Source organism: Amphibalanus amphitrite, unplaced genomic scaffold, assembly GCF_019059575.1.
Source record: "Amphibalanus amphitrite isolate SeventyFive unplaced genomic scaffold, NRLGWU_Aamphi_draft 000335F_arrow, whole genome shotgun sequence".
In the NCBI taxonomy this organism is placed as follows: Eukaryota; Metazoa; Arthropoda; class Thecostraca; order Balanomorpha; family Balanidae; genus Amphibalanus; species Amphibalanus amphitrite.
In genome coordinates, this window is record NW_024881830.1 from 314,743 (window position 1) to 334,221 (window position 19,479).

The following is a 19,479-nucleotide window of genomic DNA, read 5'->3' on the forward strand; positions in this document are numbered from 1 at the left end:
ACTCCTGCTTTGAAGAGAGGTTTCCAGTCTTCTATCCTCTCCTCAGGTTGCAGCGCTGGGATAGGCAGATTCATAACCACCTGGTCGATGGCTGCCGTAGTTCCCTGTCCCCCATCAGCCTCCTTCTTCATTCTGTTGTCCATGTTTAATAAGCTAGTTCTTGTTTATGTGACGTTCCATCAGCCTTCCGCTGATCGCACTTCTAGAGGCACCAACAGTCCCGAGTGCTCAGACTGAGTATATTGTCGAGAAACAAGAACTAAGCAACATGCACCTGCAAACAGACAAACAGTCAATGACAGTCAGGATGGAAATACATGCAGCTCCCAGCGAGGGGCAGTGCGCATGCGGTCATGCGGACGAGCACATATGAGCGTTGGGGAAGCATGTATGCACAAGGGGGTAAGACAGCAGGCATGACATGCGGTTGTGCAGCGGACATGTTAGCGCGAACATAGATAAAGGACAGTGCGAGAAGGAATACATACAAGCAGGCAAAACCAGATCAGTGCAATAAATGATACCACCGTGACAGTATGAAAACATGTAATTTCTAAAAATTGTCTGAAATAAACTAATCTTTATCTTACGTCCAGAACAACCCACTTGTATAGAAACGAAAAAGGGGGCAAAAGTAGATTCCTGCTCGTTCTTGAAAATGGCTATCGAGAATTCTTCGAAAAGTCGAGCACTTCATAAAAAAGAGGGGTGGGCGTTTGACCCGCCCTGGGCGCTTTGCCCCACTCTACCCTATGCAGAGATTACGGAAGATGTGGCCGTTGCCTGATAAATTTCCCCTATTGCGACATTCTTCGGCACATTTGCCTACGTATAAAACACATCGGGAACATTTTCCTCTCTGTAAACGGTACTTATTCCCCGATATTCGCTGTGCTGTCGCAGGACCCCAACGGTACCGATGAGCCGGGAGCGGGCGGAGAGGGGGCCGGGTGGACCGACGGCGCCGCGGAGCGGTCGGCGGCACCCTCAGACTCCAGCGAGGATGGTAATGCCGGTGAGTAACCGTGGTAAGGGGTTACCGGGCAGCTTGGCTGGAGGGCGGGTTACCAACGGTCGATTCAATCAGGTCTAACCCTGTAACCTTCAGAAATCGAACACTGTTCGATGCCCAAGGAGATAATGTTCGCCATTTATCCACACTGTTAAAGTGTAACGTCTACGTAACGTTTCGCTAGCTATTGTTCGTTTGTGTACCGTGTTTTAGAAATGTCGGTTTGTCTGTGCAGCGCCGGCGGAGGACTGTGATGGCTCGGAGCACACGGGACGCAAGGTCATCTCCACAGAGGTGCCCATCGGCATCGACCAGCTCTTCGACATGCTCTTCACAAACTCTGAGTTCTTCCAAAGCTTCTACCGCAAACTGAAGTATTACGGTGAGCTCACGTATCGGCTTCCGCGTCACCCCGTCTACTTCGCCGCTTCGTTATCAAGCCAAAAATAATGATCATAGTCATAGGTTTCGGAAAGGGTCATCAAATGCCGCTGCAAGGATTATGACTGGCATGTCGAAGACGAAGGTATATTTCTTCGGTTCTGCGACACCTGAGCGAGCGTCATTTCAGCGAACGACATTTGAGCGAAACATTTTCAGCGATTATCAATTTAAGCGATTGACTTTTTCAGCGATTGTCAAGTCGGCGAATTCAATCACAGCGATTATCAACGTAAGCGAGGACCAGAATCAGCGAAACCAGATTGAGCGAATATATGGTGGTCAATGGGAGACCAATTGAGCGAATAGAGTTGCAGCGAAACCGAACGCGACGAAAGTCAATAATTTCTACTTTTCGGAAATTCTTGCCCTTTGAATACCCGTTTGGTTTGTGTTATGCTTCAAGCTGCGCGCGACTGTTATCTTGAAAATCTGTTATCTTGTTCTAGTAATCTTGTTGGAAACCTGAAACCACAAAAATATCAGGCCTCATTTCGCAACGTTTAATCATTGATCTTGCAACGTTTCGTTTTTAAATTTTTGTTTTATATCATACGTCATGATAACACCTAACAGTTTGTAATCCACCAGAGGTAAAGACAAAATTAAATACAATGGATTGGCTACCGTTCAGTAGCGGCGGAACACCTTCAATTAAGGGGGGCACCGCCGACTTTTGGTCTCATTCTCTCCATGCAACGCCCATAGGGCTAATGTTAAAATGCCAAAATCAAGGGGGGCACGGTGCCCCGGTACCCCCCTTCGTTCCGCCGCCTATGAGTAGGTACCGTCTGGACAAAACTTAATATAACTATTCTATTTGTTAAATTCTATAAAGAGCAGGGGGTGAAATTCAACCGTTGGAATTGTTAAGAAATGTAGCATTACATTTGGAGCTCAATGTCTGAGGTCTTTGGACGTGACATTCGCCATCCAGTTCCGGATAACCATGAGATATTCCGAAAACATTCGCGCGTATACGCTCGCAAAAAAAGAACGTTACAGGACGATGAAGTGTTTCGCTGAACTGGCAGTCGCTCAAATTGTAGTCGACGAAATAGATGTCGCTGAAACATAGCTTTCGCTAAAATTGATAATCGCTATATTTGATAATCGCTGAACTTGATAATCGCTGAATTGCCATTCGCTGAAAATGGTTCGCTCAAATGACGTTCGCTCAAATGACACTCGCTAAAGTCGCTCGCACCGTATTTCTTCAGCTATCGCCCCAAGAATCCAGAAACTTCATTTATTGTCAAAGGCATGTCATTTAAATCATTTTGACTCGGTTGCAGACGTCTCCACTACGGATTGGAAAGAGGGCGAAAACGGCTGCAAAACCCGAACGAACCGCTTCCTGGTGGACGTCATGGGTAAAACGTCCACGTCAACAGTCACCGAGGACCAGGTACGTAGCACGTAGTTACTGTAGCGTCGTTACTCGATATGTGTTCCACCGTCTCACCTATCAAAACGTCTAAGTCACGTATACCTACGGGCCGAGCCGCGTGGATTAGCATGTCGTGTCAAACACCAGCTGGACGCCGACTGTAAAAATTGTCATTCGATTGTTAAAATTGTCATAATTGAAATAGTCACTCATTCTCTCCCTTTTCTTTTACTTTCCCCTTTCTCCAGACCATGTTACCCATCAGTAAGCCGGGCAAGCTGTACGTCATCAACGCCGAGGTCAAGAACGCCGGCGTCCCGATGGCTGACCTTTTCTACACCACCAAACACTACTGCATCCATCGAATATCCAGCAAACGAACCAAACTGGACGCCTGGTGTCAGACCAAGTTCAGAAAATCAACACTATTGAAAAGTAAGCGCGTTTTGCGAAGTCCTGCGCTAGTTCGAGGCATACGTATCAAGCATACCAAATATAAGTGTGTAGTGTATGAACAACTAAGCATGCCGTAAAAACGGAAACAACGGAGCTGACCAAAAACACGTCTAGCAACGCCGGACCCGCTGCCAATCACAGGGGAAAAGGTTATCAGGGATTAGGTCTTCGAAGCAGTAAGGTAGATCAACGGATATATGTGGATCAGTTACGATAGCCAGGCGCATCAACCCGCCTGCAAGGAAGCAGGGAGAGGGTATGTGAGTCTAGTAGGGAGGGCTCAGAAAGGAAAGAACACGGGCACATCCGACTCGTTTGAGATCACTGAATCCAGTCAAAGAGTTACCGGCCTCCTCGTGCTCCGTCAGGCTTCATCGAGAGGACGGCCAACGAGGGGATGGAGGAGCACCACAACACGCTGGAGCAGATGCTGACCAGCTGGGTGCAGAGCCCGGACCGGGCGCGGCAGGAGGCGGCAGACGACCAGCGGGGCCAGAGCGCCGCCGCAGACACACCTGCACCGGCCCGGACACCCTCAGGTAACGACACAGTCCATACCGAGGCAAGTTGCTGAAAGGGAGACAGAGATGAAGGGAGAAACAGACAGAAGGGAGAAAGGGAGGCAAAGCAGGTTCGAGAAAACAGCAAGGATACTGGGCCATCTAATAACATCGCATGCCTTGTGTCAATCTTCATTGAATTATTCAATGCATAACATCATTCATTATCTAAAGAAAACAGGATAAAACCTTCATGAACGATTGGAGCTCCGGACTCACTGGAATAGTAAGTTCCGTGCCGAGCTGACCTCTCCGTGTCGCTGCCGGTACCCTCAGAAGCCCCCGGTGCCGGTCGCGGCCTGTTGCTTCTGGTGCTTGCCCTGACGCTGCTGCTCATCGGCCTGAACGGCTTCCTGTACGTGCGTCTGTCGCGGCTGGGCAGCCAGACCGAGCTGCTGCTGCACGCCGGACTGCTCCAGGCCGGAATCAGGTCAGTAAGGGTCACGACGGGGGAGCGGGGGAGGGTCAGAGGGGTCAGGAGGGGGTAGACTCAGGTCAGAGGGGTCAGCAGGGGGTGGACTCAGGTCAGAGGGGTCAGGAGGGGGTAGACTCAGGTCAGCGGGATCAGTCAGCAGAGGTGCTAGGCAGTCGGAGAGCTTCTGCTCTATGAGGGACTCAGGTCAATGTGGTCAGGAGGGGCCGGGACTGGCGTCAAAATACAGCCGCTGAGTGCTAAGCCGGGGCACGGAAAACCCCGAGTCATGCTGATTAACGGTACAGGTGCAGTTATCGGGCTCAGCGAGGGTACGCCTTTAGTTATTTGAAGTACTGTATTCTCCTCCCGCCTGCTTGAAGATAACAGACTCAGCTCCCATTCTGGTTTTTATTTCCAGTATATTTTTTAGGATAGTTTCTCTCGCATCCGAAGAGGGCAGAAGTCGCCACTGGCTATCAGCTTGTAGACGAATGAGAGGGGACCGTCTTCCGCCCATTTTACCATAAACGCTGCCCGCTTACAAGCTCTTCTAACTACCAGCCCTGGTGACCTCGATAAGATATACTTGCAGACCTGACCCAGAGTTACTGGATCGTCTGACGTCGGTCCAAGAGCAGAACGAGCAGCACCGCGAGCAGCTGGCGCGCTGGCAGCAGACGGTGAGGTCGGCGGCGCAGCTGGTCAGGCAGTCGGAGGCCACTCTCACTCAGCTGCAGGTCAGTGCGATCGTTACACAATCGGCACCGGTTGCGGTGCATTGAAGCGTTAGTTTGAATGATAACAGAAGCTTCATGGAAAATAGTATGATTGCATGACTAATTAATTGTATCGGGTGACTAATATCCATGTAGATTTACTCGGGAAGTCCAAACAATATGACTGATACCTATTACTCAATGTTGTGGCTCTTGCGGAAAACATGATAAACTAACGACATTCAAGCCCCGGAAGGAAACTTCGGCATAAGGACACACAGGTGAGCGTAAGTTTGTTGTCATTGTTTTGCAACCGCAGACACCAGGCGTACTCCCGCTGCGGTTGAATCAGCGCCGCCGTTTGTCACAGGGCTGGATGGACGAAACACCGGAGGGAAAACTCGGTCCCGAGCCACCTGAAGTCCCAGCCACTCTCAGCACCGCTGCTGTCGCCGAAAACGTACGGCAAGGGCCGCCACCATCGTCTGTAGGGGTGGACTAGTGACCAATGCAGAATGTTTGCTGCTAGTGACGTGTACTGGAAAGTGTAAAGGGACCATCAATTGTTTCTGTATACAGAAAGGCTCAGCTCAAATACTGAGTTGCTGACTGTATTTGCTGACTGCTGTCATTAGTTATGTTCTAGTCAGTGACAAATAAAACGTGTTATGAAAACAGACTGGGCTTCCCTGTGCCGTGAAACTGGATTCACGATTATTCTTAGCTCCAGAAACTTATCAAACGAAATAAACTAAAAGCTCTACAAGACAGCGTCTCGTCTCTAAAAACTCAGTATATTTCTACACCGAATTCAGGCTCAAGATTGCTTTCGACAACAGAAGTTTGTCTTCGTATTCGATTCGGTAAAGTAACTGCTGATATGAAAGTAACACCAATCACCATCAATATGAAATGCCCAAGACATTGTACACAAACTGAAGGGAGGAAGTGCCACTTGTCTCTAGTTGAAGCGTTTTGTAGAATAAAGAAAAAACTGAGTGGCTGAACACCTGGCCAGTACAGCACCGAATAACACATTCAGCGAAAGGGAAGCTAAAAAACATAAAAATTCAGCTCAGTGCAATGATGTATCTGCCTATCTCTTCCAGTGGATGGTTCAACATCCACATGAAACTTTTGAGAATGCGAAATGATAAAAACTCACAGAGAGGGCACATAAGAACAGGTTTCCGCGCAATACAGGGCGCCCCGACGTCTGGGTCATTAGGTCCGACTCACTTGGTTCGACACTGGAACAACGCACCGCGACAAATCAGCGGCTGGCTGGAACACGACGCCTTGAATCAGACAGACATACAGACTGACCTTTCCTGGGTAGGACAACCACCCCGATTGTCATTCAGTCATAATAAACTATTGTGTTATCCAGGTTTCCTATACCATCTTACGTAAGATCTCGACGTATCGCACCAATCAATGCAATACAGAACTATTATTTCCTCGGTCACCTGTTCATTGATCACATCAAGCACTAGCCATAACACAAACATTTATTCAAACAGCACTTTATTAGGGTACAAATACGCAGTTTCGCAACAATGATCTATATCAGCAACTTTTCTATAAATAATTAAAACTGATGCCCTACCACTTCGCTTTAAGCTGTGCTCATGAAGCACAAAACAATGTAAAAAACGCGACAAAAGCGAGAAACGCACAAGATATACAAAATATGTTACCATTCTACGAATGGTATTTCCTGTGTTTTTGCGTTCGCGATTTCACAGGTACTTACACGCTGCTAAGCTTAAACCACTTCTTTAACGTTCTAACGACGCAAAGTTTATGACGGAGCAAAAATACGGCCCGTCATATCAGCTGCATGGACAATAAAGCGTAAAAAGTTCACTATTGGCTAGTCTTAAAGAAACCAACCAAAGAGGTAACACATGAGTAGCATTGCAAATAAATCGCGTCAATACGAACGCAAATACGTCCACCGCAGCAAACAAGCTGCCACCAACTGGCCGATACTACAATGATACCTGTCGTCAATGGAATTTTGGCCGAGCTGCCGCCCAACCTTTCGTCGGCAGCCGCTTATCCTAGCTTGCCTTCGCACCACTAGCTGCCAGGCTAGCGCATAGCCTGCGTTCCTGCCGAGCGTTGGCCGGGGTCGGCCTCACAGCACACTGGTAGCCAGCAAAGGGACACCACTCGACTGGCGGCTGCCACCACTGATGGCACGGAATGATGCGGACAGAGTGTGCCACCGCAGAGGGGCGAACGTGACCCCACGACAGCCGGGGACGGCGGACTAACCATGATAGCACCGGTGGGATCCGGGCACAGCTAGCCAGTTGCTGAGACCAGCGACAACGGCCGACCGGGGAACAGAGTAACGCAGCCACTACTGTCCAGCGTCCGTCATAGCCGCAGTTTCGCTTTCTGCAACAAGAAAATCAGAAACATAAGACCCATGGGATGAATAATCATCGCAACTATTAGGGCGGCTGCTTCATATTAACATAATGCGAGCCAGCTTAAAAGGTCGTTTAGAAACGAATTTCACACCCACTCAGTGGCGGATCCGGGAGGGGGGGGGGGGCATGGGGCCATGCCCCTCCCCCTTGGGCCTCCCGGGGGCACCATCACGGATGTTTTTTTTTTTTAATTCATTACGGAGGTCACCGACGGTAGCTTCAACCCAGAGGTCTTCTAAGTGGACACCATCCGGCATCATCCAGAAGGTCTATCAGAATAGGGTACCGTTTTCGGGGTTCGGAGGTCCATTTCTGTTCCTCGCCTCGGGTGGGGCTATTTCCATCCCGAGGTCCGCGGGGGCACCATCTCGAGTTCTCCGTGGGCACCATCCCAAGGTCGGAGGAGGCACCATCTCGAGGGTTCGGGGGCACCATCCCGAGGTCTCCGGTGGCACCATCGCGAGGTCTGGGGGCACTATCCCGAGGTCTGAGGGCAGAGGGGGCACCATCCCGAAGTCTATCTCCGGGGGCACCATTCCGAGGTCTCCGGGGGCACCATTCCAAGTTTCCAGGGGCACCATTCCGAAATCAGAGGTCTGAAGAAGCACTCTCCCCGGGTCTAAGGGGGTACCATCCCGAAAAGTAAGTGGCCGAAATTCGTGGATTTTTTTAGGGGCGGGGGGCACCAAATGCCAGGGGTACCACAATACCGTATGCCCCCCCCCCCCTTGACGAAATCCTGGATCCGCCACTGCACCCATTTAGACAACTTATCTGGTTATAAGCTAGTAACTATTCGGTACTCACAATATAAATTAAAGTCAATGCCACTGGGCATCATGCAATCAGACAGAGTAGTGAAGAGACAGGACATTTACAAACTAATTATCTGTAAAGATAATGTCATCGCAAGACAACGGATAAAAAGGGGATGTAGGCAAGCATACAAAAGCAACACAAAATAAAATGGTTAATAGCTTACCAGGCCACCCGCTTCCTTTGCCTTTCTCGTAACCTTTTTCTTGTCTTCCTGAATTTTCTTCATTCTCTTCGTAGTTTCTTTCACACTGTGAAAAAAGCATCATTGAATGGCACAATACTTCTTAGCATGAAGCAGGTTCAAACAATCAATGAATTCATTCAGGATAATACTACGGCATCATAGGGCAAAATAAAGAGTATTTCAGAGCTTGAGTCACTTTTTTTAAATAATCTAAGAGTTAACAGATTTGAATTTACTCAAGTTGATAAATCTTTAAGCTTACATGCTCAGCTGTTCCCGCTTCCATATGTCGGCGAAATCACCACAGAACGGCGACCATATTAGGAAGAAGTCCTTCGGCGTCATCTTCTTTCCGTCCTTTCGATGTGTGCATTGGAAGAAGACACAGACGTCTGCAAAACTACGGGGAGGATACAAGCGTTAGCATAGCAACATCATTTATCGTGAATCTATGATTTGCATAAAAATGTGTGTGTGTGTGTGTGGGGGGGGGGGTATTTCTGAGCTCCGTCGACAGCTGAATTAGGGGCTTGGGAGACATACTTAAGCGTTTCCAAAACTCACCAGTTTTCGCACTCCTTTAGGTTATTCTGCTGAACATCTAGTCGTTGGTCGGCCTCCCGCAGGAAGGTCTCCATGTTATCCTTGAACGGCTGCAAATGAGCCTCCTCGGAAGACGCCGCCACCTGTCACCAAATGGGAGAGCCTCGGTAAAACACTGATTAGTCATGTGAAATTATTTTATAACTGGTCAGCAAAGGTGAGAGGACGTGGTAGGCTACATCAGAAGTCATACAAACACTAACTCCATGGCGTCAGATCGGTCTATTGTCTACTACCAGATCAGTCTGCTGTTTCAGCGGTTCAAACAATGAATGTTTGTTGGGCTGTGTCCGGCCGGGTCATGACTGAGCCTTCAACACGAGCACCAAGCTGTCCCTTCGCTCGCCTTTTCGGTGCGGAGTCGGCAGTCGCGGAGCTCCTTTGCCAGCCGGCGGAGGTCGGTGGCTACCTCGTCAAAGCGGATCTGCTGGCACCGCTCCACGTCCCACGGACTGGGCACCGGCAGCTGCGCGCACTCCGGGTCGTGGTTCTGTTCGGCGGAGGAGAATATCGTCAGAGGAAAAATTATAATTTCACTCAGCTTGGATCAGCAGAAGGGCAGAATTTCGGCCGTGCAAGAAATAAATATGTTTATTACTTACTTTTGCGGAAGATATTTACAGCGAACTAGACAAAACGAGAGATGACAACTGGCATTTGATGACATTCGAAAGTATGCCTAAACCTTAAAAAATTACGGACCGAGCAAGCAAGCTCCACAAACAATACTCCTGAGCTCCACAGTGTCCGCCAATCGCTTCCTCCAAAACATTTGAGCGTTACACTTACACATATGGACTATTGTCATACCTGGATATATTTCTTGACGATATAGTGCAGCAAGGTAACGGAACTATCTTTGCTCTTGACGTCTTTGAGTTTTCCGATGATATCGAGACCGAAGCCGTCGGCCTGCCCTCGTGTCCTGTTGCCGCCGTTCATGTAGTTTCCCAGCGCGAGGATCAACCCGAACACGTGCTGCACCGACTTGGAAGACATCAACATCTGAAAAGGGCGCCAGTTGAGTCATCAGAATGAGACAAAATAAAGAACAATCACGGTAACGAACAAGAATCCTCACACAAAACACGCATTCACAGTTTACAGGTAGAAGTACTCGATCTCACAAACATACACCATCCACAAAACAACACGTAATTTCTTGGTAGGTGACGATAGATAAAAGAATATGCGTACGATACGAAGAAGACTCTGAATTGGTGATGAAATGTGGCATCAGCTCACCTTACATGTACTCTTCAGGTTATCCAGTTTGACCTCCAGCGTATTCAGCGCCTCGTGGAATGACGATTGGAATGTGAAGCAGGTGATCCGATCAGCAAAGTGCGGAAGCTGACTCAGCTCGTATAAAAACCTGGGCGCAGACAGGAAACATGAGTGTTAATTCGATCCACGGTAGCAGGAAGCCTGGACACATTGCGGAAATGGCAGATGACACTGTGATGTGGTTTGATAGCTCCTTACTGTTCGGGTTTGTCCAGGGGTACGTCCGGGTTCTTTTGCAGGTGGTGCCGAATGGTCTTCAACTCCTCATCGGTAGCCCTCTGGAAACATAAGAACAGTATAGCATGAGTATCGAAAGACACCTGATTGGCACGTCACATACTCAAGCGTAAAAAAATCACAATGCCAATATACTGATGAAATCAAGGATAAGATGGAGAGCATCGGTGCAGTTAAGTGTGATGCTGGACTAATTTAAGAGTTTCATGGTATTCTTGTGATTTTTACCGTTGTGAATAACAAATATTCAAAGCACACTATACAACAACTTATTAGTCCAATGTCCAGGCTTCGTTCACCCAAACAAGTGACATACTGACCATTTCCAGGAGCTGTTCGAGCTGGTCCAAGCTGAGGTCGGAGGTGTCCAAATTGAGCACCGCCGACTCGATGTCCGCAATCTCCAGGTGCTGAGACGAGATCAGAATGCCGACGTTCTGCGATCGCTTGCTGTCCAGCAGTTTGGCACGCTTTACCTGTAGTAAAGAAAACAAGAGTCGGTACGGCACACAGCGTAAACAGCTGGTAAATGCTGCAGTTATTTGTAACCTACAATTACAAACAACGTTGCTATTTTTGCAAATTCCATCTCGGGAAGCGGAACCAATGCGAAACCAAGCCATTCAACAACAGGTCAAGAGCAGAGGAGCTCCTCAGCACCAGGCGAGTCAAACCCACCTGTTTCTTGGGACTCTTGACCTCCTTCTTTTTGGCCGGCTTCTTCTGGACCACCTGTCTGGCGAACAAGTCAGTGAACTCTTCCTCCTCAAAGGGCTCCTCCTGCAGCTGGTCCCAGAGGAGCGATGGCGTCGGCTGGCTGTCGGCACACAGCACACGACGGGGTAACACAGGGCGGGGGCGTCACACAGGACAGGGAGGCACAGAACGAGAGGGCGCCGGCTGACTGTCGGCACACAGCATCAAACGGAAACATCCATATCAACACCGCGCGGTAACACAGAGGGAGGGTGCCGTCATATGTCAGGGTAACACAGGATAGAGGACGCCGGCTGGCTGTCGGCAGACATCACACGACGGGGTCACATGGTACAATGGTCGTAAAACAATACCCGTCCATACACAATGAAGTGATTGTGAAAACTTTCAATTGCATATTGACGTTTCCGCTTCTTCATAAACATGAAACAACAAAACACGACCTTCATGCTGATACGCAATAACCGTTTTTTATGAATCAGAACAATAGGTGAACGACCACATCTGATGACAGGTTTATTGCTTTTTTGTTTGTGAGGACTTCTAGCAGGTTTATTCATACATTGCCATCGTTCGGGTACGCTAGCATATGGACGTTTCCGTTTTATGACATGCCTGTGTCACTGATCCCGAGCTGTGACTCCCACCTGTCGTTCTCCGTCCCGTTGGAATCGGCCACGGGCGGGGCCACCGGAGCCGCTACCACCGGCATCTGGATACGCGTCCAGTACAGCGGCCGCATCGGCACCTTGGGGTTCACGGGCACCTTTCGCAGCGCTGTGGGAACCAACGGCGGCGTGGGTCAGTCCAGGACGGTCAACAAAAGGAGAGCGGGAAATACTGCAGACAAATACAGGATTCCAACGAACAACCAGCAGACCTGGCCAAACCAGCCGGGTCGAGCTAACGGATCCTGAGCCAGTGAATGGGAAACCCGCACTGACAAACTTTGCGAACAATAATCCGTTTTGACGGATAGCCGCTTTTTTAGGGGTAGGGGGTGGGGGGTGGGGGGCAGTTATGATAAGTTGCGTCACGAGATTTAGCGACGACTATGAAGTGATCATTTCGAATGCACCCAGAGCTGTAAGTTGGAGCTTTAACTTGAAAGACGTTTGAAGGTTTAGATTTGAGAGGCATTGTGATTGGCATCGCCAATGAACCTTTCATTAGTCCCTAGAAGCAAAATGTATCATTCAATCTAAGAAGATTCTTCTTCTCCTTCCTGGTGGATTAGGGCGCAAAGCCGTCAGGTTTAAAGGGACCATCCCACCTTCTAAAATGTTGTTAAAACCAGTTAAATTGTGCCCGACTTTATAGATTGGATGACCAGGAACACGGTTCTGGCATTTATTTTTCATTAAACATCTTAGGCTTCCCATATTCCAAACACAAACTTTCAAATATGTGACGTCACAGCCCAAAATTACCTCCTTCCCCAGGCCACATTACTGTCATAAAGCTGATTCTTTTTACTCTGTAGGCACCACAACAAAGTTCAGACCAAGTTTTCAGCGATTTTTCAACGAACAAACCCATTTAAATCAGAATGACTAAACGAGGTGACGTCACACTAACGGTCGCTCCATGTTGAAGATAGGGCCTTGCGCAAGGCCCATTTTCAAATGAAGGGAACGAATTTCTTCAACACCAAGAGGCCGCGTGGGTTGCAACCTAGATAGATAGTGGTTTCTGAACCTCGCCGCAAACTTGGCTATCTCAACTCAAACCCCATGTTAAAGGTGGGATAGTCCCTTTAAGCGTCCGACTAAACAGATTCGCTATATAATCAAAAGAGCTCCATTTAAGCCATTAAACGCATATGGCGTCTGAAAAACATACCACACTCAGGACAACTTGTGATTAGGAAGACATTCTATATTGCTGACGAGCCAGGCAATTAGCTTCCAACAAAATTAATAAAAACGCGAATGATGTCTATGCCATTAGGAGAGACTTACTTGCAGCTGGTGTCTGGCTCCATCCGCCCGGAGGCGGCGGCGGCAGCGGCGGCGGACCTCCAGCCGTCGGCGCCGGCGGGGGAGGGGGAGGGGGCACTCCGGCTCCGGGAGGAGGGGGCGGGGGAGGAATACCTGACCCTGGAGGAGGGGGAGGAGGGGGTATACCCGAACCAGGGGGCGGCGGCGGAGGGGGTATTCCTGACCCAGGCATAGGAGGAGGAAGGGGTATGCCAGACCCAGGCATGGGAGGGGGAGGGGGTATGCCAGACCCTGGAGGTGGGGGTGGAGGTGGAGGTATTCCAGACCCTGGCAGGATGGGAGGGGGTATTCCTGACCCAGGGAGTGGGGGTGGTGGCGGGGGCGGTGGAGGTATACCAGACCCAGGCGGTGGCGGTGGGGGTGGGGGAGGAGGGGGCACACCACGTGCCGGCGAGGTCGGTGAGGGGAAGCCCTCAGCGCTCGGTGAGGTGCGGGCAGCAGGCTGCTGGGACCCGTGCCCGGGAGACTGCCGGGGCGGGGCAGGACCCGAGGGCGGCGGGGGAGGCTGGTAGGGCGGCGGAGCCCGCACTGGAGCCGGCTTCTGCGGGCTCCACGGGGGTGCCGTCCCTTTAGACGGGGTGGACGCTGGAGACGGACCACTCTTGGCGTCGGCCGTCTGCCGGGGGCCGTAGTCGTTCTTCATGTTTTTGGTCAGCTCCTGCAAACAGAACCACGCTGTCCTAAGCTGGTCCAAAAAACGCACCTTTTCAGACCAAGGAGGGATTCGGTCCTTTCGGAGGTTGTTTTCACTTGAAGAACATTCAGCTTCCAAGTTATGGGCGTCACTTTTTGTGGCAATTCTTATGATTTCGCAGACAGAACATGACGTTCAACCTAAAAAGCGCATCCAAATACAAAATGCAGCTCTCAGATTCCTGCTATTAGAGGAATAACATGGCTTAACTGTCACAAAATAGTAAGGTAACGCAGTTGCACAGCACACACCAACATATTCGAGCATCTTTCCGCTATTCATTACAAGCCAGAGGAAAAGGTAAGTACATAACAAGCTCCATGAGGAAAATGTAGCTCAATCAATTGATCAATAAAGTAGCCGTATTTGGCTGTCTTACAAAATAAGATCTTTTACCACAACGGAATCTTCAGATTAATTACCGAAATGGAAACACCCTCAGTTTGTTTTTCAATAGAAAAACACAATTCTAAAGAATAGTGTTTGTCTAATGAAGAAACAACCTTCGGGTACTCGCAAGGGGCCGTGAATCTGAAGATGCAGTATTGAAGAAACAGCCCTGTTCAGACAAAATAATGGAGAAACCAACAAAGCCGTGACCAAAAGCACTCAGTGCTTACCTGCAGTCCCACCATGGTTTTGTACTTGTCCAGCTGCTGCTCCAGCAGGCGCAGCTTGCTCTCCAGCTCCGTCAGCTTCAGCGCCTCGGTGCTGGACACTTCAGGCACCACACGGCGCACCGGTTTGGCCACGGGCTGTGCGCCCGCCTTCACCGGGGAAGGCGGAGTACCCTGCTCTGCGGCCGACCGGCCCGGCGCACCTAACACACAGAGGAGCGGGCTGTCGAGCGGTGGCACCAAACACACACAAAGGACCGGGCTGTCGAGCGGTGGTGCCTAACAGGAGAGTGAACTGTCGAGCAATGCCCGGGCCCCGAGACGGGTACAACTGACATACCTCATGGTGCTTCAGTGGTCACAAATAAGACTGGCTTCAGCCCGTCGATACACCAAAACGAAATCAAGTTAGGGGCACCATAATAAACAGCCGATATCATGACATATTTATGGGTATGTCTGATTCTCGATACCTATCGGTCAAGTTCAAAAGGTCAGGAAAATCCCGCTACTCCATATTACAACTAGAGTAAGATCAGGGTTGTAAAGATTTGACCCCCGCGCCCGTAACCGCTGCTGTTCCGTTCGCCCGGACCAGGGGACACACCCCACCCACTGACCGGCGGCCGTCGGGCTGAAGGGCGACCACACAGCATTCGGCAGCCGGCCGGGAGAGGAAGCCTGGGAAGCCGCTGGTTCCGAGTGCGCCCAGTAGTACATCAGGTTTGGCTGCGGGTGGACACACACGCATAACGGTCACACACCAGGGTCCAGCATTATCTGCTGTAACCGGCAATATGTCCAAATTCATCGTTGGCACCACACGTGACGGATGACTAACTATGTCGATCTGCCGAGCACACGTCTTAATAAGTAAAAGCAAATCATTGATTCCCGCTGACCAGACTTTTTCCACTGTCCAAAGCTCTGACGTGTCTTCTCAATGACTCACTGCGAGTGACTCACCCTGAAGACTGGCTCTAGCGGCGCCGAGCTGTCCTCAATCTGATGCAGCACACCGGCAGCCAGCAGCAGCGTCAGAAACTGGGCGGCCATGGCGCGCAGGGTCGGTTCACCCAGCGAGGCCTGGTCGTCGCCGTACGACGAGATGAACCAGTTCACCAGCATCTGACCTGGTGGACAGAGGCGCGAAAATTGATATAATTGCCTATCACACGCACACGTGTGTTGGCAATGTTGACGGTATATGTAGATATGTTACAAATATACAGGGTGTCCGGAAAGTCCTGACGCTTCCATTGGACGCCGTCTAACGCGTGCTGTGATTATTGGACATTCAGCCAATCACCACAGCACAGACATGACCCCTGGCTGGCCACTCAGCCAGGGGTCGTGTAAATATGGCCTTGAAATCATTTTAGTGATGGGTAAATGGGCGAAGATGCGCCTTGTTGCCGAATGCCTGCGCGCGGCGGCCGGGTGCGGCTTAAACGAGGTGCGAGTTGCAGCGTGATGCGGCGTTTTTCGGCGCATGGTTGAGCAGGTGAAAGTGAAGTCCGACCCGGGAATCCCTTAAAAAATATCCCCAGACCGGTACGACCGCGTTATGGCAAAACTGCCGAGACCTTAGCAGCATTTCCGAGACAATTGAAGAAAATCCAGGAGTCTGATGGACAAAAATGTTCCATATCTTCGTCAATGTTAGATAAATTAAAAAAGCAGGCTGGTCCACGAGGGAATCCTGAGCAGGCACATCAACCTGAGGGTCAAGGCGACTTGCTCTAAGGGTCACTTCGCATTTCAATTTTCGACAGCACGGAGCGCCCTCCAACATTGCCGCTGCCGCCCAAGCCACACTGACAGTGTAGCTCGGCGGGCTAGATCACCTTGGCGAAATGAGTTTGGGCCGCCTTATTCTTCTAACCTTAAGCTGCTCGACTAAGGCGTGCTACGCGTTTTGTAGAATAAGCTCTAGGCCACATCTCCTCCCAACCTGGAGTCGTTAAATACACGCATCATGACAGCATGGGAGGACCTGGAAATATCCTACATCGTCAAAACACGCAAGTGCTTCCGCCCCCGCGTCGAGGCCGTCGTCGGCGAAGACGGTGGTTAGATTAAATTAGCACTTAACGGAAGTTTGTGGCTTGGTGTCCCTAATAATCGTTTTGCTCTTTTGTTGAGTATCAATCAACCAGAGGTATTTGTTTTCAGAAATGTTGGAAAGCGTCAGAACTTTCCGGACACCCTGTATATCAAAGAATGCACAAACACATGTGAGACTGGCATGATCAACATGTGTTTACTGCCACATTTGACGAGGGCGCAGAAGGTAAAAAAAGCGAAACCCGACTGCCGACATAACGCTGAGACTGCCGAAACACGACTTTCACGACAAATGTCACTGAAAGACCTTTAGACCATACATTTAATACCGATCAGCACGGTTCCTGTAAAACTCTAGCTCATTTAGGCGCAAAAGGCAAGGGCAAGGAGTCGTATCAACTCAAATCGGCCTGCATTAATTTGAAGAAAATCGCTAAGCCTTGCAAGGATTACGTGTAGACATACCTTCGAATTTTTCGTAGTGTTTGAACTCGAGTTTTTCGGGCAGGTAGCGCGGCCGACTGGCCTTTTGTCCGGCGGCGGCGTGCGTCAGGCTGGCCACCTTTCGGAGCACGTTTGAGTCGGAGAGGGGGCCAGCGGAGCTCCTGCGCGACCAGCTGTCCGCACCTGGGAACAACAGAGAATATCGTTAGGGATAGCGCACCATAAACGGTATCGGTCATACCGTACCACGGAAACAGTTCCGAAACGGGTAGGGCAGCAGCCGTGAAAGATGTTCTAAATTTCGATCAGTAAAATGTAGAAACACAACCCAAAATCGGATAGTCCAGCATATAAGGCGCTGTAAAGAATTCACAGTCACCAAATTAGGGAAATATGGACACAGGAAGACATTCAACCTTAAACTGAATTATTTTTATTCGTCGCGTTAGCAGCCGGAAGACTGACGAAAAAAAGAAACTAGGACTGTCTAGCAACACATCGACCTAACCGGGTTTCCTTCGGAATAGTTGTCATTGTTTTGCCTGGTTCCCACTTTTGGAGGAGGCGGTGCAGTTTTTCGACCGGACGGCGAGGAAAGGAGCGACAGCTCGGCTCGATTCATCGGCGGGTCGTGTGCGGCCGCGTGATGGGATCGCGGATGTGCCGGTCGGCCCGCCGTCCCGGATATCACGCGATTGTCGCCCGGGGCGCGTGCCGTTAGGCGGCGATACCATCGTGCAGTGAGGATCCGGGCGGCCTCGGCAGCACGGCCGGTCAGCGCCCGCACGACACCGCTGCGTCCCTTCGGCCGGCGCTGAATCACACGGACGGTTCTGGAAGGCACGGGACGGCAACAGCCAGCAGGACCGGACCAATTGTCGGTGCTCACTGCTCAGTCCAATGGTGCCTAATTTTGAGCACCATGAAGGGACAGAACGGAGGAAGCTGAACATGGCAATTCGATTTCATCAATAAAGTCGAAACAACAGGAAATACTCGTACATGCTGACTGCAAAAACGTTAAGAGCTACACAATTTTAAACGTTTTAAAAAAGCCCAGAACAGGTGTTTTATGGGCCAATAAAATGCCTGTTTTGGGCCGACGAAAAGAAAGTTCAGGTACCTCTAATATTATGAGCAAAAGTTCAATTCTAACATTTTTAATGTGAATCGAATGTTTGCCATTTCGTTCCCATGACGTAATGAATTTTGGCAACTCCGCAACATGGCAATGCCTAGCCAATGACATCAAAGTGAGCAGACTACTGAAACTTTGACCTCTCTATTTGATAAACTTTTGCAATTTATTTTGCAGTTCCGTGTTTTCCTCTTGCGACTTTCCCCGTTACGCAGCTTTGTTTTCGAGGAAAGGCGATGATTTTGGCGGATACTTTCATAAAGTGGGGAAGGATGTCATGGCCCTTCTGCCATTCGCTCTCATTCCCATGTATCATTATGGCGAAATGACGATGTAACATGATGTAAATGGATAACTTCACACAGTAATGGCTTTTCCAATGTTCAGAAGCTATAAGGATGATCGTACGTAAACTTTCGCTACTGTTCATATCGACAATAGGTTATCCTCCCCTCCGATGAAAACAACTTTGACATGAAAATAACCGTAACGGTTTTCCCTCAAAAGCCGACCCTGTATCACCTCACAAAGGAGCTCAAGGCACTAAATATCTCAACGAAGGGGTCCTCCGTGTTCTGAGAGGCCGGCGCTCTCATGATCTGAGCCGGTATACTGCCAGCATCTCCGGCGCGCGCCTGGACGGTAGGCTGGCCCGCATCTCACGGGGGTCGGCGGCACAGCCTACCAGTCCAGTGAGCGGACGCCGCCGCAGCGGCACGCCCGGCCACGCAGCGGCTGGTATGAGAGCGACGGCCTGCGGCACGGCTCGCGAACACAGCAAAACAGCATCCAGCGAGCGTTCAGCATAGTGTTTGACTGAATCTGACCGAGGTTCTTGCGTTTTTGGTCCGGATATTGACGGGCAACAAGTCTCACCTTGAGCATCTCTATTCTCTACTGAACTAAACGAGAGAACTTTCTGAGATGGGTCGGGTTTTCTACACATACAGTGGACGACGATGCATGTGCCAGCCAACTTTTTATTTTATATCACTTGTAAAGAAGGTCCGTTAATAAAACTGGATTGCAAATGTTTAACACCTAAGTTTGCGTTATTAGCATTATTGGGCAAAACTAGCGTGTGTTTTCCACGTCAAGCCGGCCCGAAAAGGAATATACGTTTTAATTCACAAAAGTTCGTAATTTTAAGCAGACACTTCAACCGAAAAATGTTTCATAGTGTCAACTTTTCAAGCAACATAGCCCATTGCACCACTTCTAACCTAGAACCATTATTT

The 19,479-nt window shown here is 49.8% G+C and overlaps 2 protein-coding genes across 2 annotated transcripts; one reads left to right on the forward strand and one right to left on the reverse strand.

Annotated features, from left to right (window-relative positions):
• The first annotated feature begins 390 nt into the window (after window positions 1-390).
• LOC122388774 (protein Aster-B-like) lies at window positions 391-5,669 on the forward strand. The gene is made up of 9 exons (XM_043380157.1): window positions 391-402; window positions 904-1,015; window positions 1,248-1,394; window positions 2,749-2,861; window positions 3,092-3,278; window positions 3,668-3,838; window positions 4,136-4,289; window positions 4,867-5,011; window positions 5,361-5,669. Exons 1-9 carry the CDS (start codon window positions 391-393, stop codon window positions 5,490-5,492), a joined length of 1,173 nt encoding a protein of 390 aa, XP_043236092.1. The 3' UTR covers window positions 5,493-5,669.
• Window positions 5,670-6,487: 818 nt separating this feature from the next.
• On the reverse strand, window positions 6,488-19,126 carry LOC122388775 (formin-2-like). Its single transcript, XM_043380158.1, has 18 exons — window positions 19,069-19,126; window positions 17,125-17,286; window positions 15,559-15,725; window positions 15,213-15,321; window positions 14,596-14,795; window positions 13,879-13,939; window positions 13,243-13,380; window positions 11,929-12,058; window positions 11,243-11,381; window positions 10,885-11,040; window positions 10,526-10,605; window positions 10,286-10,415; window positions 9,851-10,045; window positions 9,387-9,530; window positions 9,002-9,123; window positions 8,700-8,837; window positions 8,417-8,501; window positions 6,488-7,399 (listed from the first exon to the last, which is right to left on the reverse strand). Exons 1-18 carry the CDS (start codon window positions 19,124-19,126, stop codon window positions 7,379-7,381), a joined length of 2,235 nt encoding a protein of 744 aa, XP_043236093.1. The 3' UTR covers window positions 6,488-7,378.
• Window positions 19,127-19,479: the final 353 nt, after the last annotated feature.